The sequence below is a fragment of the Vombatus ursinus genome, unplaced genomic scaffold (assembly GCF_900497805.2).
Source record: "Vombatus ursinus unplaced genomic scaffold, bare-nosed wombat genome assembly UNPS02014778.1, whole genome shotgun sequence".
Classification (NCBI taxonomy): domain Eukaryota; kingdom Metazoa; phylum Chordata; class Mammalia; order Diprotodontia; family Vombatidae; genus Vombatus; species Vombatus ursinus.
In genome coordinates this window covers 8,802,295-8,827,554 of record NW_020954556.1, presented here as the reverse complement: position 1 = coordinate 8,827,554, position 25,260 = coordinate 8,802,295, and the positions used below count along the sequence as shown (strand labels likewise).

At 37.7% G+C, this 25,260-nt stretch overlaps 1 protein-coding gene across 1 annotated transcript in view; it reads left to right on the top strand.

The window, feature by feature from the left end:
• The window catches only part of ADAM9 (ADAM metallopeptidase domain 9), a 110,239-nt gene extending 85,347 nt beyond the window's left edge, over positions 1–24,892 (top strand). Inside the window, exons 19-22 of the mRNA XM_027865196.1 lie at positions 774–915; positions 15,188–15,275; positions 18,488–18,555; positions 24,716–24,892. Coding sequence (XP_027720997.1) covers positions 774–915; positions 15,188–15,275; positions 18,488–18,555; positions 24,716–24,806 — 389 coding nt within the window. The 3' untranslated portion in view covers positions 24,807–24,892. The remainder of the gene's footprint in view (positions 1–773; positions 916–15,187; positions 15,276–18,487; positions 18,556–24,715) is intronic.
• Positions 24,893–25,260: the final 368 nt, after the last annotated feature.

Here is a 25,260-nt window from a genome sequence, read left to right as displayed (position 1 = left end):
CCTATTTTCAAGATCTGAGAAATGATTTGCCTGAATCATATATATAAGAAATAATAATTCATTGTGCGTTGAAATTGGATTCTATTCTAAAATCCAGACAGCTTTAATACCATTAACAGGAAAAAAAAACCCCAAAACATTTTAAATAAAATTTCTACCTCTTGTAATAAAATGGAAAAAGCACTGCCTGGATTTGAAATGAGAGGACCTGGTTTGTTTTCAGGTGTTGGCAGTGCTACATCCTAACTCTGGGACTTTGGGCAAGTCACTTCTCTCTCTGAGCCACAGTTTCCTCATCTGTAGAGTTAGGGGGTTGATGGTCCCCAAGGTCTCTACCTTGCTGTAAATCCTTTGTACCATACTTTTATAACCTCATAATCATTGTAAATTTAGTTTGCCACCCCTATTTATATCCATTCCCTCTGTTCCTTCAAAGGACTTAGAAAATTGCACTAATAAATGCTGCTAATGCTAATCAGTAAATAAGGGAACTATCTGGTTTAGTGGAAAGGATACTTTTCTGAGAATGCACTTGGATTCTTTTTCAAGGTCTGCTACCATTCCATTGGGTGACCTTGGGTAATTTGTTACTTTACTAGGCCTTACTTTCAGCCTCTATAAAAGTATCTTGGGCTAAATAACACTGAGAAAGTTACTTCTAACTCTGACATTTCATGATTCTATGAAATAATCTATGTTTTTGAATATGCAAAGTTAAGCCAACATATTGTTTAATTTAATGACCATTGATATGAAAATTCTGTTTTCTCTAGATAAAGACACTTCACTTCGGGATGGGCTTTTAGTGTTTTTCTTCCTAATTATTCCCCTTCTTGTATTTGCTGCCTTTGTCTTCCTTAAGAGGGATCAGCTTCGAAGAAGATTCTTCAGAAAGAAAAGATCCCAAACATATGAGTAAGTACCCTTTCTTTATTATAGTTAATGTTAGATGATAAATATGTATGGAATTTCTTAATGTGAATTAATGTGACAGAGGTTAGAGCTCTGGACTTAAGAGTTAGGAAGACTTGCATTTGAATCCTTCCTCAGATTTACTACTTGTGTGTGACCCTAGGCAAGTTACTTAATCTGTCTTAGTCTCAGTTTCCTCAACTCTCACATTGGAATTATAATAACCCCTGCCTCCCTTGAGTGTTGTGAGACTCTTTTGAGATAGTTTTTGTGTCAGCCTGACCTTGGGGATAGGCATTTTAGGAGGGAGAAGGGTCGTGATGCAAAGGAACCAGAGCACTTGGGAATATTGTTTATTGGTGTCTTGAGTTTTGAAACTATGATTGATAGTTGTTGTTGTTGTTGTTTTTTAATATATTTATTTCTTTTTAGTTTTCAACATTCACTTCCATAAACTTTTGAGTTTTAAATTTTCTCACCCTCCCTCTCCTCTTCCCTCCCCAAGACAGTATGCAATCTGATGTAGGCTCTACGTATATGTTCCTATTAAACATATTTTCACATTAGTTGTGTTGTGAAGAAGAATTAGAACCAATAGAAGGAACTACAAGAAAGAAGAAACAAAACAGAAGAGAAAAAAAAGCAAATAGTGTGCTTCAATCTACATTCAAACTCCATAGTTCCTTCTCTGGATGTGGATAGCATTTTCCACCATGATACTTTTGGAGATGTCTTAGATCCTTGCATTGCTAAGAAGAGAGTCTGTCAAAGTCAGTCATCATACGATGTGGCTGTTACTGTGTACAACATTCTCCTGGTTCTGCTCACTTCACTCAGCATTAGTCCATACAAGTCTTCCCAGGATTTTCTGAAGTCCACCTGCTCATCATTTCTTATAGCACAATAATATTCCATTACATTCATATGCCAAAACTTTGTTCAACCATTCCCCAATTGATGGACATCCCCTCAATTTCCAATTCTTTGCCACCACAGTAAGAGCTACTATAAATATTTTTGTGGATGTGAGTCCTTTTTCCATTTTTATGATCTCTTTGGGATACAGACCTGGAAGTGGTATTGCTGAGTCAAAGGGTATTATGGATGACAGTTTTAAGAGAAAACTTTGAAAAATAGAGCACTCTCACGCTTTATGTGGTGATAAGAGACAAATGTTCAGAGGCTTTAGCTTTGTGACCTTATCTTTTGTAGAACAGATGGAGGCAGTAATACGTGCTTGGCTACTTAGCTTGTTGATGGGTGTGCAATGGAGCATCAAAGAGTGCTTTTTTTTAGAGAGGCTTCTGTAAAACCTGGTGCACATCTAACCATGAAAACAATTTTTATTGGTGTTATTGAAGAAAATGTACAAGAATATAATTTAAGAGACCACTTTCAAAAGCATAGAAAAGATTGAAATCATAGAAGTTATGGAAGATTGACATAGTAAAAAGAAGAGAGGATTTGCTTTTGTGACTTTTGGTGATTAATAGCTACAGAATTTATGTAGCTGTTTATTAGGTACCTGCTGTGTGCCTATGGCACTATGCTAAGCCTTGGGGATAGAAAAAGATGCAAAAGACATTCCCTGCTGTCAAGGAACTTATACTCTAATGACGGAGACACTGTGCAAACAAATATGTACAAAGCAAGCTATATACAGGATAAATAGGAGATAATTAACAGAAGGAAGGTACTAGAATTAAGAGAGGGTGGGGAAGGCTTTCTGGAGACGGTGGGATTTTAGTTGGGAATTTAGTTGGGATTTTAGCCAGGGAAGTCAATAAGTAGAGTTGAGGAGGAAGAACATTCCAGCCATGGGGAGCAGCCAGAGAAACTGCCTGGAGCTGAGAAATGGAGTATCTTGTTTGTGTAACAGTCAGGAGGTGAGCAGCCTGGATTAGAGTGTATGTGTTAAGTGAGGTTTAAGAAGACTGGAAAGGGGAGGCAGAGCCAAGATGGCAGAGTAAAAAAAGTGACTTGCTTGAGTTGTCCCCCGAACCTCCCTAAATGCCAGTAAAAAATGGCTCTAAACAAATTTTAAAGCAGCAGAACCCACAAAAAGACAGACTGAAACAAATTTCCAGCCTAAGACAACCTGAATGGTTGATCAGAAAGGTATATCGTGCCGGGCAGGGAGAGGAATGCAGTTCGGTGTGGGTGAGCTGGCAAACTAGGCCTCAGCGAACCTAGAGCAGCCTTCAGAGGACTGAATCATGGACAGCTGTAGCGGTTTCCAGACTTCTCAACCCATGAATGCCAAAGACAACTTAGAAGGTCAGTCTGTGACTGCAGTGAGAGAGAAGCTTGGTTCCAGCCCCAGTCCCCGAGCGTGGCCCCGGGGCAGCAGCTGCTTCCAGCCCACAGACTGAGGGGGAATCAAATTGTTGATCAGAGGGGGATTGCAGGGATCTCTTTGCTGGTGCTGAGGCAGGATTCTTTTGCTTTGCCCATGCTTGGATCTGGGTCACAGTTCTGGGTGGTGGTCCTGGGGCAAGGAGGAGTGCTGGCATGGTGGAGCTTGTAGTGGTGGTGAAGAGGAAATCCTCCTCACAGTTCCAAGGCAGAAAAGAGTGCTTGTGGTCGCTTATGGACCAGAACACCGGCCAGGAAAGGAGTAAATACCTCACCCCTTATCATACCACCTTGGAAGAACTGAAAATTTACAGGTCCCTGGAAGTATCTCTGAAAACAGCTGCACAAAGCCCATGAAGCTTAGGACAGTACATTCTCCATACTGGAAACAGACTGGAAACCTTAACAAAGAGTTTAATAGTCAAGTAATGGGCTGAGATCATGAGCAAACAGTGCAAAAAAAGTCAAACCATAGAATCTTTCTTTAGTGACAAAGAAGATCAAAACATATAACCAGAAGAAGACAACAAAGTCAAAGCTCCTATATCCAAAGCCTCCAAGAAAAATATGAATCAGTCCCAGGCCATGGAGGAGCACAAAAAGGATTTTGAGAAGCAAGTAAGAGAAGTAGAGGAAAAACTAGGAAGAGAAATGAGAATGATGCAAGAAAATCATGAAAAACAAGTCAACAGTTTGCTAAAGGAGACCCAAAAAAATACTGAAAAAAATAGCATCTTAAAAAATAGCCTAACCCAAATGGCAAAAGAGGTCCAAAAAGCCAATGAGAAGAATGCCTTAAGAAGCAAAATTGGCCAAATGGAAAAGGAAGTCCAAAAGCTTACTGAAGAAAATACTTCCTTAAAAATTAGAATGGAGCAATTGGAAGCTAATGACTTTATGAGAAATCAAGACACTGTAAAACAAATCCAAAAGAATTAAAAAATAGAAAAAAATGTGAAATATCTCATTGGAAAAACAACTGACCTGGAAAATAGATCTAGGAGAGAGAATTTAAAAATTATTGGACTACCTGAAAGCTGTGATAAAAAAAGAGCCTAGACATCATCTTTCAAGAAATTATGAAGGAAAACTGCCCTGATATTTTGGAACCAGAGGGCAAAATAGAAATTGAAAGACTCTACCGATCTCCTCCTGAAAGAGATCCCCAAAGGAAAACTTCTAGGAATATTGTGGCCAAATTCCAGAATTCCCAGGTCAAGGAGAAAATATTGCAAGCAGCCAGAAAGAAACAGTTCAAGTGTTGTGGAAACACAATCAGGATAGCCCAAGATTTAGCAGCTTCTACATTAAGGGACTGGAAGGCTTGGAATATAATATTCCAGAGGTCAAAGGAGATAGGATTACAACCACGAATCACTTACCCAGCAAAACTGAGTATAATCCTTCAGGGGAAAAAATGGACATTCAGTAAAATAGGGGACTTTCAAGCTTTTTTTTTTTTTTTTTTTGCTTTTGAGTTTTATTTTATAAACAATTTTTTAACATGTATTTTTAAAACTTTGGGTTACAAATTTTCTCCCTTCCTCCCTCCCCATCCACCCTCATAGAAAAGGTAAGCATCTTAATCCAGGTTATAGATGTATAGTCATGTAAAACACTTCCGTAGTAGTCATGTTGTGAAAAACTAAGTATATTTCCCTTCATCCTATCCTAACCCCCATTTATTCTATTCTCTCTTTTGACCCTGTCCCTCCTCAGAAGTGTTTGCTTCTGATTATCCCCTCCCCTGTATCATCCCCCTGCTCTCTTGTCCCCTTCCCCCCTTATTTGACTGTAGGATAAGATAGATTTCCATACCCAATTGTGTATATTCCCTCCTTAAGCCAAATCCTATGAGAATAAGATTCACTCATTCCTCTCACCTTCCCCCATTTCCCCTCCACTGTAAAAGCCTTTTCTTGTCTGTTTCATGTGAGATAATTTACCCCATTCTACCTCTCCCTTTCTCTTTCTCCCAGTATAATCATCTCTCACCCCTTAATTTTATTTTCCAGATATCATCCCTTCATCTTCAGCTCATCCTGTGCCCTCTATCTATCTATATATACATATAATTTTTTTCCCTCCCACTACCCTAATACTGACAAAGGACTCATCAGTTACAAATATTATCTTTCCATGCAGGAATGTAAACAGTTCAACCTTAATAAGTCTCTTATGATTTCTCTTTCCTGTTTACCTCTTCCGTGTTTCACTTGAGTCTTGTATTTGAAAGTCAAATTTTCTATTCAGCTCTGGTCTTTTCATCAAGAATGCTTGAAAGTCCCCTATTTCACTGAATGACCATTTTTTCCCCTGAAGGATTATACTCAGTTTTGCTGGGTAGGTGATTCTTGGTTGTAATCCTATCTCCTTTGCCCTCAGGAATATTATATTCCATGCCCTGCGGTCCCTTAATGTAGAAGCTGCTAAATCTTGTGTTATCCTGATTGTGTTTCCACAATACTTGAATTGTTTCTTTCTGACTGCTTGCAATATTTTTTCCTTGACCTGGGAATTCTGGAATTTGGCTATAATATTCCTATGAGTTTTCCTTTGGGGTTCTCTTTCAGGAGATGATTGGTGGATTCTTTCAATTTCTATTTTGCCCTGATTCTAAAATATCAGGAGAGTTTTCCTTCATAATTTCTTGAAAGATGATGTCTAGCCTCCTTTTTTTGATCATGGCTTTCAGATAGTCCAATAATTTTTAAATTCTCTCTCCTGGATCTGTTTTCCAGGTCAATTGTTTTTCCAATGAGATATTTCACATTCTCTTCTATTTTTTCATTCCTTTGGATTAGTTTTACAGTGCCTTGATTTCTCATAAAGTCACTAGCTTCCAATTGCTCCATTCTGATTTTTTAAGGAAGTGTTTTCTTCAGTAAGCTTTTGGATTTCCTTTTCTATTTGACCAGTTTTACTTTTTAAGGCATTCTTCTCATTGACTTTTTGGACCTCTTTTGCCATTTGGGTTAGGCTATTTTTTAAGGTGTTATTTTTTTGGGTCTCCTTTAGCAAGCCATTGACTTGTTTTTCGTCATTTTCTTGCATCCCTCTCAGTTTTTTCCTCTACTTCTCTTACTTGCTTCTCAAAATCCTTTTTGAGCTCTTCAATGGCCTGGGGCCAATTCATATTTTTCTTGGAGGCTTTGGGTGTAGGAGCTTTGGCTTTGTTGTCTTCATCTAGTTGTATGTTTTGATCTTCTTTGTCACCAAAGTAAGATAATATAGTCTGACTCTTTTTGCACTGCTTGCTCATGATCCCAGCCAATTCCTTGAGTTATAAACTCTTTGTTAACGTAAGAGTCTGTTTCCAGTGTGGAGAATGTACTGTCCCAAGCTTCAGGGGTTTTGTGCAGCTGTCTTCAGAGATACTTCTACGGACCTGTAAATTTTCAGTTCTTCCAAGGTGCTATGATCAAGGGGGAGGTGTTTACTCCTTTCCTGGCCTGTACTCTGTTCTATGAGTGACCGACCACAAGCACTGTTTTCTACCTTGGAACTGTGAGGAGTATTTCCTCTCCACCAGTACTACAAGCTTCACCATGCCTGCACTCCTCCTTGCCTCAGGACCACCACTCAGAACTGTGACCCAGATCCAAGCACGGGCAAAGCAAGAGAATCCTGCACCAGCAGAGATCCCTGTAATCCCCCTCTCATCAACCACTTGATTCCCCCGTAATCTGTGGGCCAGAAGCTCAGGAGGCAGCCGCCGCCCAAGGGCCAAGCTCCGGGAGTGGAGCTGAGACCACCGTGCTTCTCTCTCTCACTGCAGACACAGACTTTTCCCAATGACCTTCTAAGTTGTGTTTGGTATTTGTGGGTTGAGAAGTCTGGAAACCACCACAGTTGCCTGTGGTTCAGGCCTCTGAGGCCTGCTCCAGGTTTGTTGCAGCCTATGCGCCCACACCAGACTGAGCTCCTCTCCCAGGCTGGCGCAATGTACCTTTCTGATCAACCATCCAGGTTGTCTTGGCTGGAAATTTGTTTCACTTTGTCTTTTTGTGGGTTCTGCTGCTTTAGAATTTGTTTAGAGCCATTTTTAATATGTATTTGGAGGAGACTGGAGGAGAGCTCAAGCAAGTCACTGCTTTTACTCTGCCATCTTGGCTCTGCCTCCCTCAAGCATTCTTGTTGAAAAGACCAGAGCTGAATAGAAAATTTGACTTTCCAATACAAGAATCAAAAGAAGCATGAAGAGGCAAACAGGAAAGAGAAATTATAAGAGACGTATTAAAGTTGAACTGTTTACATTCTGCATGGAAAGATGATATGTGTAACTCATGAGAACTTTGTCAGTATTAGGGTAGTTGGAGGGAAAAAATTATATATGTATATATATAGATAGAGAAATAGAGGGCACAGGGTGAGTTGAAGATGAAGAGATGGTATCTGGAGAATAAAATTAAAGGGTGAGAGAAGATTATACTGGGAGAAAGAGAAAGGGAGAGGTAGAATGGGGTAAATTATCTCACATGGAGGGGAAGTGGGGGAAGGTGAGAGGGAATGAGTGAATCTTATTCTCATCAGATTTGGCTTAAGGAGGGAATAACATATATACTCAATTGGGTATGGAAATCTATCTTACCCTACAGGAAAATGGGGAGGGGAAGAGGACAAGAGAACAGGAGGATGATGGAGGGGAGGTTTGGGGGAGGGAGTAATCAGAAGCAAACAGTTCTAAGGAGGGACAGGGTCAAAAGAGAGAATAGAATAAATTGGGGGGACAGAATAGGATGAAGGGAAACATACTTAGTTTTTCACAGCATGACTACCATGGAAGTGTTTTGCATGACTACACATGTATAACCTGTATCGAGTTGCTTACCTTCTCAATGAGGGTGGGTGGGGAGGGAGGAAGAAAGAAAATTTGTAACCCAAAGTTTTAAAAACAAATGTTGAAAAAAAATTGTTTTCACATGCAATGGGGAAATAAGATACACAGGTAGTGGGGCATAGTAATCTATCCTGCCCTATAGGAAAATTGAAGGGGAAAGGGATAGGAGAAGGTAGGGGGGAGATAGAAGGGAGGGCAGATTAGGGGAAGGGGTATTCAAAATGCATGCCATCTTGGGGTGTGGGGAGGGACACGATGGGGAGAAAATTTGGAACTCAAAATCTTGTGGAAGTGAATGTTGAAAACTAAAAATAAGTTAATAAAAAAAAAAAGACAATGACGATTGGAAAGGTCAGGGTGGACTAGGTTATGAAGGGCTTTGAATGCCAAACAGAGCATTCTGTATTTGATCCTGGAGGCAACAGGGAGCTCCTGGAGTTTATTGAGTAGGGAGATAACATTGTCATTCCCATGCTTTAGGAAAATTACTTTTGTGGCTGAATGGAATATAGGTTGGAGTAGGGAGAGATTTCAGCAGGCTGACCCCCCTACAGGCTATTGCAGCAGTCCAGGTATGAGGTGACGCACGCCTGAACCAGAGTGATTGCATTGTCAGAGAGTAGGGTTATATATAGAGATGTTGCAAAGGTGAAATTGACATGCAACAGATTGGATATGGGGGAGGGGAAATGGTAAGAGATAGGAGTCAGGCATGACTCCTAGTTGTGAGCCTGAGGGGCTAGGATGATGATGTTGCCCTCTACAGTAAGAGGGAAGGTAAGAATAGAGTAGGATCTAGGGGAAAAGATAATGAGTTCTGTTTTAGCCATGTTTCATTTAAGATGTCTACGGGACATCCAGTTGAAGATGTCTACAAGGCAGTTGGTGATGCCAGATTGGAGGTTAGCAGAGAGGTTGGGGCAAGATAGGTAGGTTTGAGAGTCATCAGCATAGAGGCAGTAATTAAATCCATGGGAGCTAATGATATTACCAAATGAAGTAGTAGAGAAGTAGAAAAGAAAAGGTCCCAGGACAGAACACTAAGGGACACTTATGGTTAGAGGGTTATTTGTTAAACTGGAGAAGTGGTTCTTCTCCAGAGAAATGGTCAGCATTTTGTTTTTAAGTTGAGTCACGTTGTGTCTCAAGTTTCTTCTACCAATGCTGGCAAGTACTGAAGGATAGTGATGACTAACTCAACTTTTCATTAGGTGGGTGGGGTTGAAACAGAAGAGTCAGTCAAAATAAAGTCCTAGGAATGAGGGGGGGGTATGGTGCCTAGATTGTCACTGAAAATTGGTCTGTGAAATCCTCTGAAGGCCACCACACTCATTATATTTAATCATAATAGCTCTTTTTTTCTTTTAAAAATTTTTTTTATTATGAACTTAGGAAAAATTGGCAAACATGAATATCTTCATATGCAAAGCAGAGAAAAAAGAATTATATATAAATCTACATCTCTCATGTATACCTTGTTTTTTAAAAGTTTATATTAACATGACAGTACCAACATTTCCCTAATTGTCTGTTCCCCTAATTAACTTCTGATCTCTTCTCTGCTTTTTCTTAATATTTCATCAGTGTCCTCTCCTTTTTTTCCTTTTTTTGCATCATTTTTTCTGCTTATCTTGACCTGCATCTCCTTTCCCCAAATAAAAGTCCACTCTGATAACAAGTCAGTATCAACCAAAACCAACTCACAAACTGACTGTGTTGGAAAATTTATGTTTCATTATGAACCTACAGTCCGTCACCTGTCTCCCAAGTGATGGAAGGTGTGATTCTTTACATGTCTTCTTGATTAGTGATTGGTCAGTGCATCAGAGTTCTTAAGTGTTTTAAAGTTATTTTCTTGCAAAATGTGTTCATTGTGTAAATAGTTCTCTTGTTATAGCTCACCTCACTCTGTCAGTTCATACAAGTATTCCCTGATATTTCTGAATCTGTCTCTTCATTTCTTACAGTGTAGGAATACAATTTGTTCAACCTTCCCCAATTGATGGCATCCCCTTAGTTTTCGGGTTTTTTGCCACCACAAAATGAGGTGGCATAAATATTTTTGTGCATTTGGGACTTTTTCCTGTCTTTGAACTCCTGGGGTTTAAGCTTAGTAATGGTATTGCTAGGTCAAAGGTATGCACAATTGAATATCTTTTTACATATGGTTCCAAAGTGCTTTCTGGAGTGGTTCAACCAATTTATAGCTCCAAACAGTGCATCAGTGTGCCTGTTTTTCTGGAGCTTCTCTAACATTTGTCATTTTCCTGAGAAAATGTTATGGGGTGGCACCTCAGAATTAATTTAATGTGCATTTCTTAAATTATAAGCATTGTAGAGCATTTTTTCATGACTCGAGAGTTTGACTTTCTTCCCTTGAGAACTGACTATTCATATCCTTTGATCATTTATTAATTGGAGAATTATTCTTTTTCTTATAAATTGAAATAAATTTCAGTCAATTTCTTATGTTGGAAATGAGATCTTTATCAGAAAAACTTGCTACAAAAATTTTTTTCCAAGTTAACTGTCTCCCTTCTAATCTTAGCTATATTAGATTTGTTTGTGCAAAAGCTTTAATTTTATGCATTTCTTTCCACCCTGTTTTCTTACATGTCTTCTTCACCTTGCTCTCTATCCTTTCTTTTCACAAAGCATAGGTGTAGAACAGGACTCTGCTCAGCACCAGTGCTGTCTGCTTAATGCAGACAGCTTCAGCAGCCCTTAGCTTCTCCTTTTCCCCTACCCAGATACCAGTCACAGGTTCTTACCTTTCATTTCTTTCCTTTTAGACCCTTTTTCACTGTCTACCCTCTGAGTTTAGAATTTGTTATACCTGTGACTTATTTCTCCCTTATTTTACCTTCCCTTTAATTTTCTCCTTTTGCTTCTCTCTGTTTCCTTTGTGTGTGTGTACTTGATTGTGTTCTACTTTAATCAATTCAGATGAAAGTGAGGTTTGTGTGATGCCCAACCCCCCACTCCTTTGTTAGTATTTTTGGGTACTTGTACCCCTGGTTATTTGAGATAATCCCCTTCCATTCCTTCCTTTTTCTTCCCTGGTTTTCTTTAAAAAATATTCTCTTATTCTATCCTTTATTTGAGTCTCTCTTTTTTTCCTTTCCCTTTATTTTTAAAATCATTAAAACAACAAAAATCACTCTCAGACCCTGTCTTATTTAGCTCTCTGTGACCTCTGATAACATTATGGCTCTTAGGGAGTACTTGAATTATCCTTCTCCTTCATTAGAATGCAAGTATCTCAACCTTATAATGTCATTTCCTAGCTGCTATCTTATATTTACATTTTTGTGTTTCTCTATACTCCCATGTTTGAATTTCAGAGTTTTTACACAGCTATAGCCTTTTCATCATGAATCCTTCTATTTCATTAAAGTCCATTTTCCTACTGTAGAATTATGCTCATTTTTGCTGGGTAAATTGTTCTTAGTTATAAGCCTGTATCTTTTGTGTTTTAGAATATCTTCTTCCATGCTTTCTGCTCCTTTATAGGGGTAGCTACTAAATCTTACATGGTGTCCTGCCCATGGTTCCTTGATCCTTGAACTCTTCCATTCTGGTTGCTTGTGATATTTTTTATGTAATCCAGGAGCTCTTAATTTTTTTTTAAATTTAATTTGTTTATTTTTAGTTTTCAACATTCACTTCATAAGATGTTGAGTTTTAGGGGCAGCTAGGTGGTACAGTGAATAGCGCACTGGCCCTGAAGTCAGGAGGACCTGAGTTCAAATCCAGCCTCAGACACATAACATTCACTAGCTGTGTGACTCTGGCCAAGTCACTTAACCCTAATTGCCTAAAAAAAGAAAAAGAAAAGAAAGAAAAAGATTTTGAGTTTTAAATTTTCTCCCCCTTCCACATATTCTTCCCCTCCCCCACCCCCCACTTCCCACCCTGAGATGGCATGCAATCCAATGTAGGCTCTACATAAACCTTCATGTTAAGCATATTTTCCCATTAGTCATGATGTAAGGAACAGTTGGAACTAATGGGAGGAACCACGAGAATGAAGCAATAAAACAAAACAAAAAAGGAAAAGGAGAGCAAATAGTATGCTTCCGTCTATATTCAGACTCCATATTTATTTCTCTGGGTGTGGATAGCAATTTCCATCATGAATCTTTTGGAGTTGTCTTAGATTCTTGTGTTGCTGTGAAGAGCCAAGTCTATCAAAGTCAGTCATCCCATAATGTGGCTGTTACTGTGTATGATGTTCTCCTGGTTCTGCTCATTTCACTCTGCATCAGTTCATGTAAGTCTGTCCAAGTTTTTTTGAAATTGGCCTGCTCATCATTTCTTACTGCACAGTAGTATTCCATTGCATTTGTATATCAGGTATTACCACGAAGCTCTGAATGTTGCTGGTGATGTTCCTGGTAGTTTTTATTTTGAGGTTTCTTTCAGGAGGTGACCAGTAGAGTCTTTCTATTTTCACTTTGCCCTTTGACTCTAAGATTATTGATAGATTTCGTGTATGATTTTCTGAAATATGGTATCCAAGTTTCTTTTCTGATCAGTTTTAGGAAAGTCTGATAATTCTTAGATTGTCTCTCCTTGGCCTGTTTTCTAATTCAGTTTCTTTTATATGAGATACCTTACATTTTCTTATTTTTTTTCCACTCTTAACTTTGTTTTAATATTTCGTGCTGTCTCATTGAATCATTCTAAATTGTTTTTTCTTTTGTGAGGCACTTGGGGTTAAGTGACTTGCCCAGAGTCACACGGCTAGTGAGTGTTATGTGTCTGAGGCCAGATTTGAACTCAGGTCCTCCTGAATCCAGGACCAGTGCTCTGTCTACTATGCCAGGTAGCTGCCCCTTCATTCTAATTTTCAATGACTATGTTATTTATATAAAGTTTTGTACTTCTTGTGCTAAACTATGAATTATCTTTTTTATGTCTACTCCATAGATCTCATTTATTTTTCCATTTCTTTCCTCTGTTGCTCTCATTTCATTTATGTTGTTTAAAAACTTTTTTTCCTAAACTTTTACATCATTTCTTCTACAAATACTTAACGATCTTGTGGGCAAGCTGTGTGTTTCTTTGAGGCTTTGTTTGTAAATATTTTGAAATTCTTTTCTGAGTTTTTGTCTTGGGCATACCTGGCATCATAATAGTTCTTTCTTTTTTTATTTACTCCTTTTTCTAGCATTCTTCTCTGGACAAACTGACAGAGTTTCTTGCCTGACTCTGAGGCACTGAATCCATAGTTCCAGTCCTCCTGTGTTACACAATTCCTGATATTGTCTCTTATCTGTAACTTGGTTTGGATTACTCTTTAGATTTTGTTGGAGTAGTTGTGGAGAAAGCGAGTCTATACTGCTTCTTTCTACTCCACCATCTTGAGTTCTGTCTGCCTCCTATGAATATTCTATAAAAATTTTATGAGTTTTTTTCTAGATGATTATCAAGAAGTTTAGGTTGTTACTTGGCCAAGTAAAATGGTTGTAGGTTTTTGTTTTTGTTTTGTTGTTACTCTTGTTTATACCATGCTGAGGAATAAACTTTAGCCTTTCCCTCTGCCACCAGTGACAGATTTTTTCGGTTTTTTGGATTACACGTACAATTTTAGAAGCTAGGGACAGAATAAGAATTCATTTTTTTAAACAAAATAAGGAAAAATATAAGAGATCTAACAGTAAAAATTAAGACTTAAAGAGCAAGGGAGTAATCCCACAAGATAAGAGCACAGTGAAAAGACAGAAACACAGAGCATATTCTAGTTAATGTAAAGAGAATATATAGTGCTTTAAGGTTTATAAAGCACTTTCTCCATAAAATGCAATTATCAACCCCATTTTACAGATGAAGAACTGAGGCTGAGAGAGGTAACATTTGTTAACAAGGGTCATATATTTATAATATATATATATATATATATATTTATAGGCTTATAATTTTAGAGCTAGTCATTGAACCCAGATCTTCCCTAATTCCAAGTGTAGCACTTTTTCACCATTCCACATTCCTTGAAATGTTTGTTATTGAATTAGTGTGCCTTTCATATTCTATAAAGTATTATACTATATCATTCAAGAGGTAATTTTCTCAACAGTTAGAAGCGGGGAGAGATTTGCTATCTGGCATATATCTTGGAATATGAGACAAATGGACCTTTTACTGTGTGCTTTGAAAGGCAATTGTGATTGAGTTGCTAATTAACTCATGGTATTATGAAATAGGGGCTGGCACACCAGTTCTTTGGGTATTCACTGGGAAAGGCCATGATGGCACCAATCATACTTATAAGTGATGGAACTTCTAGGTGAGGAGATGCAGAGGCAGACATCATGACGGGATGATACAGATGGGGCAGTGAAGGCAGGCAGTGTGGGGAACAGAACTGTAATGGGGGGAGAGCCACAGAGAATCACTCACATAACCATGGCTTAGAATTGGAAGCCCTTGGGCAGCATGGACCCATAGGTAATGGAAAAGTGTTTGGGGGGGGAGGCAGGTGTTTGGGGTCTCATTTTTATAAACTTTTGGTGGGAGGCAGACTTAAATTTTATCTGGGCTAACCTGGGGTTGGTTCATTAACATATTCCCGTTGTCTCAAAGTATTTGGTATTCTGCTTGTCTTAACTGCAGGTGTCTGGTACTTACCTGAAATTTACATCTTCTGGGACCAAAAGGCCCTGACAGCAAGACTTAGATGGCTTCTCTTGATTTAACTTAGCTCCTAGTCTCAGAATGTGATGTTTGCAAATTATGCTTCTTTGATCTTTGGGACAGTCTGAAAATGACTTGTGCATTCTTGTCCTCTTCACATTCTACCTTCCTGCCATTGTTACTTTATACTGGCTACTTTAAACTTACTACACTGACTAGAAGGGGTGGAGGTGGTGAAGGGGACCAGAACAAGATATAATTTTACACAGTAATGTACTTATAATGTGTAGCATTTGGTAAAGAATATGATTTGTTGTCAATTGTTTGGCCATCCTTCTCTAATAGTATATTAAAGGAAATATCACACATAAGTATTTTTGTTAGGAGTCAGTACAGAAAAGTTTTCATTTTAATTTAACTATAAACATAATTCTGTCTTTCCAGATCAGATGGAAAAAATCAAACAAATGTAACTAGACAACCAGTGAATGCCACTCGAAATGCCCCTCCAGTAAATAGCCCCAGAGATGCTGTAAGTTTAATTTTTGTTTTCGTATTTCTTGTTGTGAGTATTTGGGTTTTAAAAACATAATTGTTTTGTGTTATAAATATTCATATTTTTAAGGTCTTGGCCAGGTGGCAATTAAGTGTGCAGTTAGAAGTAAAAGATCACCTTTGAGTTTTTTGTTGTTTTTTTTTTTTAACTGAATGACTAATGTAGTACACATATGATAAGAAGCTTGTAGAGTAGGTGGGCTGGGGGAAATTATGTGATTTTTGTAGCTTTAAAAGAAATTGTCAGTGAGACTATAGTTATGAATAAAATTTTTACCTTTTTTTTTTTTTTTGTCTTGCTCCAAACTCCTATCAAGTAATCCTTTTAACCCAGAATAGCTTGTCCCTTGTGAAAGAGTTTTCTGGATCTATTTTAAGAGCCTACTTTACACTTGTTTCAACAAGTGAGTGAAATTACGGTGACCTACTGTTTTAGTGTTTCCGACACTTTGTGCATAGTGAGAAGTAACAGTTAAAAATACCTTTCAAAAGTGTTCTTTTTTGTCATTTTGAAGCAAGTTAAATGCTGCCAGGGACTATTTCCTAAATACATGCTTTAAAATGCCACTTGAGTATGCTCTCCAGTGAATGTGGAGGCATTGCCTTGATTTTCAGAGTTATGGTACAAGTAGATCTACTGAGGCAGCAAGCCCTTCAAGGTATTATCAGCACTGTAAGAATGTAGGTAGGCTACCCTTTTGTGCACCCTTTTGCCTCCCATGGCACAGAGATACTCAGACTTTACTTCAAGGGACACCTACTACCTTGGCCTTAGTATTTAACTTGACTATTTCTGTCAGTGATGTTCACTCAGTATCCCATGTTCGAAACTTTGGTATTTGTCTTTTCCCACTTCCTCACCCCTCCTGTCCAGTTAGTTAACAAGTCTTATTGTTGGCCTCCGTGTAATATCTTGAATCTGTTGTGATCTTTATTTCCTTCCTTATAACCACTAGTGCAGGCCCCAATTGCTAGCTACCTCCTGACTTTTTCCGTCTTTACTGTTTCCTTCCTGCAATCCACCCTTCACACCAACTGCAGACTAGTTTTCTTTTGTAGCTATTTTAATGTAGGATCATAGTTGTGAAGCTGGAAGTGACCTCCGAAGCAATCTTACTCAATCCTTTCATTTTATAGTTGAGGAAACGAAGGCCCAGGCAGTTTAAGTGATTTTGCTGTTGTCATAGGTATTAACTGTTAGAAGTGGGATTTGAATCTGGGTTTTTAACTCCAGAACCATGTTTATTTTACCATGTTTCTTGAGATGCCTGTGGGATATTCAGTTCAGAATATCTGGTTGGTCATTAGTTGAACTAGATTCCAAAAGGCAGAGTAGGGACTGTATTTATAGATCCCCTAAGAGTCATATGCACAGAGTTGTTATTTGAATCCAAGAAAGCTGATGATGTCTTTGAGAGACAGCATATATAGAGAGAAGAACCTGGGGTCTAGAACAGAGCCTTGGGGAACATCCACTTTTACGGAACAGAATATCAATTACGATTTAGCAGAGGAAACTAAGAAGGAATGGTCAAATAAATAGATTATCAGAATCAAGCAATGTATAAAACTGATTACAGTATTGTCACAGAAGATGTCTCATGTGGAGCCCAAATAAAAACAGTATTCCCTATATATAGTAAGGTCCTCCAGTTGTCATTTTTTTTTGGGAGATGAGACAATATTGATTGCATTATGCTTCAGTATATCACAGGACCTCTTCACTGAGACCCATTGGCTACTCCAAAGAAATTCTTTACTCAAGAAAAGCAGTGGAGGAAGAGTACATATTGCTAAAATCATGGCATTTAGTTGGGATGTTCACTTAGTCCGTCAGTATCATATCCATCAAGTCGATCATATCTTGCACAGGCAATACAGATGGACAGTGAACTGGGTTGTAGCCCTTTGGGCATAGTTCCAAATTGCTCCCCAGAATGGTTGGATCAGTTCACAACTCTACCAACAATGCATTAGTGTTCCAATTTTCCCACATCTCCTCCAACATTAATCATTGTCCTGTTTTGTCACATTAGCCCATCTGATAGGTGTGATGTGATACCTCAGAGTTGTTTTGATATGCATTTCTCTAAATCAGTAGTGCTTTAGAGCATTTTTTCCTATGACTATAGATAGTTTTAATTTCTCCATCCGAAAACTGCCTGTTCATATCCTTTGACCATTTTTCCATTGGGGAATGAATTGTATTCCTATAATTTATTTATTTATTTTTTGGTGAGGCAATTGGGGTTAAGTGACTTGCCCAGAGCCACAAGGCTAGTAAGTGTTATGTGTCTGAGGCTGGATTTGAACTCGGGTCCTCCTGACTCCAAGCTGGTGTTCTATCTACTGCGCCACTTAGTTGCCCCATTCTTATAAATTTGATTCAGTTCTCTAAATATTTGAGAAGTAAGGCCTTTATCAGAGACTTTTCAATTTAATGTAATCAAAATTATCCATTTTGCATTTCATAATGTTGTCTGTCTCTTGTTTGGTTGTAAATTCTTCTGTTCTCCATAAGTCTGACAAGTAAACTATTCCTTGCTTTCTCAGTTTGCTTATAGTATCAGCCTTTATATCTAAATCGTGTACCCATTTTGATTGAAGTTTTTTTTTGTGTGTAAAAAAAATTATAAGCCTGAAAGAACTTTTTTCTCATACTTACCATTTTAAACTTCTCTGGTACTTACTTTTCAAATATAATACTGTTTTTTATGGCTATATGGGATGGTACTTTATCTTCTAATGAGATAGTATTTCATTTTATCAATGAGATAATATTTGTAAAGCACTTAACATAGTGCCTTGCACGTAATAGGTGTTATATAAATGCTTATTCCCTTTCCCTATCCCCTTTCCTTATGTCCTAGACTGAAAGCTCCCTGTTGACATCTGTTTTCTAACTAAGACTCTCTGTAGGGCTCATCATCGTCACCTGAGTACATCTTACACACATCAGGGAAAATAAATCATAATTAATGTTTGTGATGTCATAAGAATTAAGTATCTTTCATTTAATAGTAAAGACATGCTCTGTAAGCAGACTTTTCAAAATATCATATTTTAAAGCAGCCATTCTGTATGTAGGTTGTTAAATGTTTTGGATTTCTTCAGAGGAAATACTAGACTATGTTTAGAGGCTATTTATGAGTACTTAGTGATACTGACTTATTCTTTTTATTTCCTTAGGCTGTTTATGCAAACAGGTTTCCAGTACCAACTTATGCAGCCAAGCAGCCTCAGCAATACCCATCAAGGTACAAAATGAGATTACTCACTTTATTTGATATTAATGAAATGTGGATTATGTGAAAATAAGCGATATGAATGAATGAAAATGTATTTATTAAGCACTTACTATATGTAAGCTCTGGGTAAACAGATATAAAATTAAAGAAGCACCCTGTCCTCAAAAAGCTTATATGCTAATAGAGGAAGACTGGATATAAAAGGGAGTGATGGCCATGGAAGGGTATTGTGGTATGAAAACTTACAAGGGTGATGAGTGGAACCATGGGAAAGTAGATTAACTAACACATCTTTCCACATCAGTATTGATGTGATAATGGTTCTAGAACTGGAGAGAATGGGGAACTTAATTAAGTAATGCTAGAAATTAGGTTGAACATTTTTTTCAAAAAGTCTTCAAGAAAACTTGTGTTATTTTACCTGTTTTGGAGCACAGTTAACATTAAAATTTTAAGGAAATGCAAAGCAAAAAACATAGTCAACTAATGATGTTACATAAAGAATGACTAAAATCAGATGGTGGGAGTAAATCTCTCCTTTGTTCCTTATCCTTCAGTAATCAGTTCTTCATTTATGAATAATTTATTTATTCATGGCAGCTAGGTGACACAGGTTAAGAATTGTTGGACTTTGAACCAGGAAAACCTGAATTTAAATCCCTTCTTAGATACTAACTGTGTGACCCACAGGCACATTACTCAGCCTCAGTTTCCTCATCTGTAAAATAAGGCACAGTATATGTCTTTGAATAGCTTACATTCCAGAAGAGGAACTGCAAGGTATTATAATATACAAGGAATATGCATAATAGAGAGTGCTTCAGATCTAGAGGTCAGGAAAAGCTTCATCAGGAAGATGGCAAGTTGGCTGGGCTGAGAAGCAGCAGGGGAGAGGAGAAAGAACTAGGTTTAGAGTGAAAAGACTTGTTCAAATTGTAACTGATAACGTGTAACCTTCATCAAGTCACTTCATCGCTGTGCCCCAATTTTTTGCTTTGTAAATTGAGAATTTGGGGTTGGGTGGCTTCTAAGGAACCTTTCTAGTTCTCAATTTGATGAAGATTGGGTAGGCTGAGCTAGAGTGGGGGTGAAGAAGAAGAGATTGAAGGGATGTAGGCAAGAAAATGAACATGATATCCCCGGCACAGAAAGTAGTTCAGCTTAGCTTAAATGTAAAGTGTGGGAAGCAGAGAAGGAGGGGATGGATTTGGAAAGTTAGGTTTTAGCCAGATTATAGAGGGCTTTGAACCCAAGGTTTGGGAGTTTGGATTTCATTAGGAAAGCCATGGGGACTCTGAAAGATTTTTTTGTTTAAGAGGCATTAAGGAGTGGAATTATTAGAATAAAACTTTTAGGAAGGTGGAGATGGCAGCTATATATAAGGTGTTGGAAAGAATTATAAGCCAAGAGAACAGTTAGGATCAGTAGTCTGTGCAAGAGGTAATGAAGGCCCGAAAGAAGGCGATTATGGTGGGTATCAATACAGAACGACAAGTCCAAGAGCTACTCTAAAGATTGAATGAATGAAAGAAGAGTCATTTATTAAGCACTTAACTTTATGCTAAGTAATGATGATACAAACACAAAAGAGAATAGTCCCTAGCCTCAAAGAGCTTACATTCTAAAAGATGAAGATAATAATAATTAATAATAGCCACCATTTATATGTAACAGAGCTTTACAAATATTATTTAATTTTGTCCTCACAACAACCCTGAGAGGTTGGCAAGATTATTATCTCCTTTTTACAAATGAAACTTAGACAGACTTACCAAGCATCATATAGCTATTGTCTCAGATTTGAATTCAGGTCTTCCTAATACATATAGAGCAGTGGTGAATAGGCAAGGATGTTTTGATCTGGGAAGACACAAAGATGGTGTGGGAAAATGTAGAGCAGTCCACTGGTATGCCCTTTCCAATGGCATGAATTACAGATAACCTAATTAATGATTACTGAAGGATAAAGAGTGAAGGATTGATTTGGCACAATGGCAGGGTTGATTTGACTATAGTTCTTAGAGACAGATTGATATAGTGGATAGAGAACTAAAGTCTCACTTCTTACGCATATTGGCAGTATGACCCTGGGAAATCACTTAAAACCTTAGTGATATAGGCCAGAGATGTTAAATGCGGCCTGATTAAAATATAATTGAGAAATGTTGAACAAAATAAATAAAAACATACAGCAACATCGTTGTCATTCAGTCACATATGACTCTTTTTGACCCTGCGGACCAATTGTCCATAGGGAAATGGACATCCAATGGCAAAGATACTGGAGTGCTTTACCATTTCCTTCTCCAGTTCTCTCTTGGCAGGGGTTAAGTGTCTTGCCCAGGGTCACACAGCTAGCGAGTATCTGAGGTCAGATTTGAAGTCTGGTCTTTCTGACTCCAGGCCCAATGCTCTTATCCACTGTGCCACCTAGTTACCCCACTTAGATAATGTTAATTTGTGGTTTTCTAAGTCATTATTCAGCGCAATGTCTGTTAAGCTGCAGAAAAGGGGCCTATCTGCTTTGGTAAAGTGAGTTTTCTCATTCAGGAATTCTCTGCCTATACCATTGAAGTCATAGGTCCAATTCCTATCTCTGCCTTGGAGCAAGAGGTAGAGAATGGAAGGGTAGAGTAGAAGGGACAGTTGTGAACAGAATGAATGAGCCCAAAGACATTTAAAACTAAGTGTTGCAGCTCCTCTCATGTATGTTCTCTGCAGTTCTTATTTGGAGGGTGAAACCTCAGCTGGGTAGAAAACGAAGAGAACAGAAAATGTTTGGAACAGTACCTTAAAAGAAATGTGAGAGGAAGCTGGGAAGAAATGAATAAAAGGAAAGGATTTGATTTCTAGACTGTCAGTATCCTGAATTTGATGTGAAGAAGCATAAAGATGATGTTGAGATTTTGTGCTTAGAGGCTGTTTGTTGTAAGACTCAATATTTGTAAATCACTTTGAATACCTTAAAGCACTGTATCAGGAGTTCCCAAACTTATCTTGCCTACTGCCCCCTACTAAACCCTGCTCCCCAGAAAATCTACTTTCTTTAACCTTTAACGGTTTTTTGAAACTTGCATAATTTCAGAAAAATATATATATATTTAAAATGATACATCTTAAATTTAATAATTTTTTGCAAATTTGTGGGGTTTTCCTGCATTGAAATTTTGACAATGCAATATTTCATCATGTGACTGTATAGTATTGTATCATAAACAAGTCATTACACATATACCTCATGTTGGACTTCCCAACAATGCACAACATACTTGCCTGCCAACATTTGCTTGTTAAGACCTGTCAGTGGACTTGACCAGTGATTGGTTATAACTTGCATTTTATGTGTTTATTTGGAAAATAATGTAATCACTATGACTTTGACTCTATTACACAACAGATGAAACATGTATGAATTGTTTTTTCAAAATTTTCAAATTTTCAAAATCTTTTTTTCCTTCCTTATGCTTCCAAACCCCCCCCTTTTTTTATTCAATGCCCTCCCAATTGCATGCGAGGCTACTACCACCCCCCTGGATTGTTCCAGTGCCCCCCAAGGGGTGGTATCGCCCACTTTGGGAACCTATGCATATGAATACCAGCTATTGTTATTGTTGATAAAATTAATTTTTGTTTCATTTCTTTAAAAATGTTTTATATTTAAACATAAATACCGAAAAAGAGCACACATACACGTAGCAGAATGCAAAGAAAAATCCAAACCTTCTTTCTTTTCTTTACAGTGTGTAATAAATTTGGTAGGTAACTTTCCAAACCCTTGTTTGTCTGTACTTTCTTCTGTTCTCTTCTGCTCTTTAAAAAAAACTCTATTAGCAGCTCCCTTTTTGGGGGAGGGGCGGGCGGATATAAATATTGCTAATTCTTCCTCCAGTTGTTGTTGTTCAGTTATTCACTTGTGTCTGACTCTACGTGACCCCATGGATTTTGTCCATGGGGGTTTATGGTCCATGGAGTGGTTTCTCATTTCCTTCTCCAGTATCTTGTTCTCATTTTACAGCTGAGGAAGTGAGGCGAATAGGAGTTAAGTTACTTGCCCAGGGTCATGAAGCTAGTAAGTGTCTATGGTCAGATTTGAACTCAGATCTTCCTGACTCTAGGCTTGGTGTTCTATCCAATGCACCACCTAGCCGTCCTTCCTTCAGTTGTTGTTGTTATTTAGTCAAGACCTACTCTTCATGACCCCATTTGTTGTTTTCTTGGCAAAGCTGCTGGAGTGGTTTGCCCATTTCCTTCACCAGCTCATTTTACAGATGAGGAAACCAAATCAAACTGGGTTAAGTGACATGGCTAGGAAGTATCTGAGACCTGATCTGAACTCAGGAACATGAACCTTCCTGATTTCAAGCCCAGTGCTCTATCCACTGTGCCACCTAGCTGCCCTCTCCAGTTAGCTCATCACAAAGAAAAAATAGTTTCTATATCTCTCCCTTCCTTGAAAACCCTCATCTGATGGACTATCTCTGCTAGTTATCATCTCCTCTTGCTTTCTATCTTTCTCTTTGACTAAACTCTTTGGGAAAGCTGTATACAATCCATACTTCCACTTTCTCTTCTCTTATTCTCTATTAAACCCTCTGTACTCTGGCTTCTGACTTCATAATTAAGTGAAACTGCTCTCTCCAAAGTTATCAGTGATCTTTTTTTAAAAATGTTTCTTATTGATGTATTTTTTTTTAAACTATAGCTTCCCAGTATCCTACCTGTCCCCTCTGAGAGCCGTCTCATATAATTAATGTAGAATTCATGTAGTAATATGTATTACTAGGATATTAATATTATCATGTTATATAATAATATATAATTTTCTATATGATATAATTATACTATTTTAAAACAAGAAGAGGATAAGAATTGGCATAACTAACCAGTGCATTAAAGAAATCTGACAATATGTGCAGTGTACCACACATGTAGTCCTCCCATATCTGCAAAAGGGTAGGGGTGGAAATATTTTATCTTTTCTTTTTTTTTAAATTAATTTTTTAAAAATCACCAACAGTCTTCCTTCTCCTTCCGCTCCACCCCCATTGAGAATGAAAGAAAAAGACCAATGTTAGAAATATTTATGTATGGTTAAGCAAAAAAGAAAAAAAAAGATTTTTAATTGCCACATCTAATGGCCATTACATCTCATACTAGACATTGAGAATAAGACAAAGAGGCTAAATATGGTAGGGAGATAGTAGGAAAATGGGTAGTTATGGCAGCCAGGATATATAGGATAAGATGGCACACTTTGTGAATATATGAGTCTATGGAGTGGTATGAAGAACATTAGATGATTGTACCTAAATTAGTAACTAAGTCTGAAACTCATCCACAGTCTTATTTCAAGGCTGGAAATTGTATTTTTAAGTTTTTCAGCTAAATTTCATCCATAGAAATGTGTCACAGGTTATTATATAATCATCTCACTTCACATTTGTACAGTAGCTTTTTGTTTTCAGGTATTGTATACATTGTTGTATTTACTCTCATGATATTATTAAAATGTGTAGAAACATTATTCCTCATAGCAACATGAAATTTTTAAATTCTACCATCGAAAAGATTTTGCCTAATTGATTTTTGTCATTCCTTTTGCTATTTACATACTTTTGCTTTTTAATTTTGCCTTCTGTTTTCAGTAAAAATAGCCGTAGTGGCTAGTGTGGAGTGGATTAGTGGACCCAGGGGTATGCTGAAACCAGCTTGAATTGGCTCTCAAGAGCTGACAGTTAAATTTTTAGTGTAAGTTTTTACGCCCTAGAAATTGGCAAATGTTACAAAACAGGACTTGGTTTATTATTTTGTTTGTTGATTGCCTAAACTTAAGAAAGTGATAGAGAAAATGTGAATAATGCAGACTAAACTTAGAAGGATGATGTGTGTACTTCTCTTCCTCCACACCCACCCCCACCCCCATCTCTGAGAGCTGATTATTAAACATTTACCAGCACACCCTTGCTTGGACCCCATTTAAAGGATTGTGGTTGACAAAACAGCCTTCTCAAATTCTTTTGAAATGGTCACATCTATGAAGCAATTTCTTGGCAAAGACCCCATAGATTAGTATTTATATGGAGATTCTAGTTATGTAATACCTTGTTTTATTTCCATTTTATAGTGCTCCAGATGTGGATAAATGATTACTTATCCCTTCTTTCCACAGGCCACCTCCACCCCAACCAAAAGTATCATCTCAGGGAAACTTTATTCCTACTCGTCCTGCACCTGCAGCTCCTGTAAAGAGATTCCTTTAGTTTTTCCTCCTTTGTATAGAAGACATCTTCAGAAAACTGAGTTGTTCATATTTTTTTTTTTTTTGGCATTCTGGGAAGAATTTCTTCTTGCAACAAGCATAAAAGATAACAAGCTACCAAACATTGAAATGCTTAAGAAACGAACCACTAAAAACTAAGTGAGAAAGGAAGCCCAGCCAGCATTCAGTAATGTAAGAAAATGCAATAAGCCAAGGTTTCCAGAGTAAATGATTTCCTTTTTTTTTCATGACCAGGCCCAATTGGGTCTTCTGAGAAGTGTAGAAGTATAAAATTAAGTAGGTTTAGCTAATTGTGGACAGATCATTAGTGTTTCTAATCTTCAAATTAGCTGGAAATTGTTTTTAAGTTTTCCATTGCACTCTGAAATGTGATCCTGCAGTCTTCACCTTGGTTACTATAATCTAGATTCTTGTACAACATAAACTGAAAATGC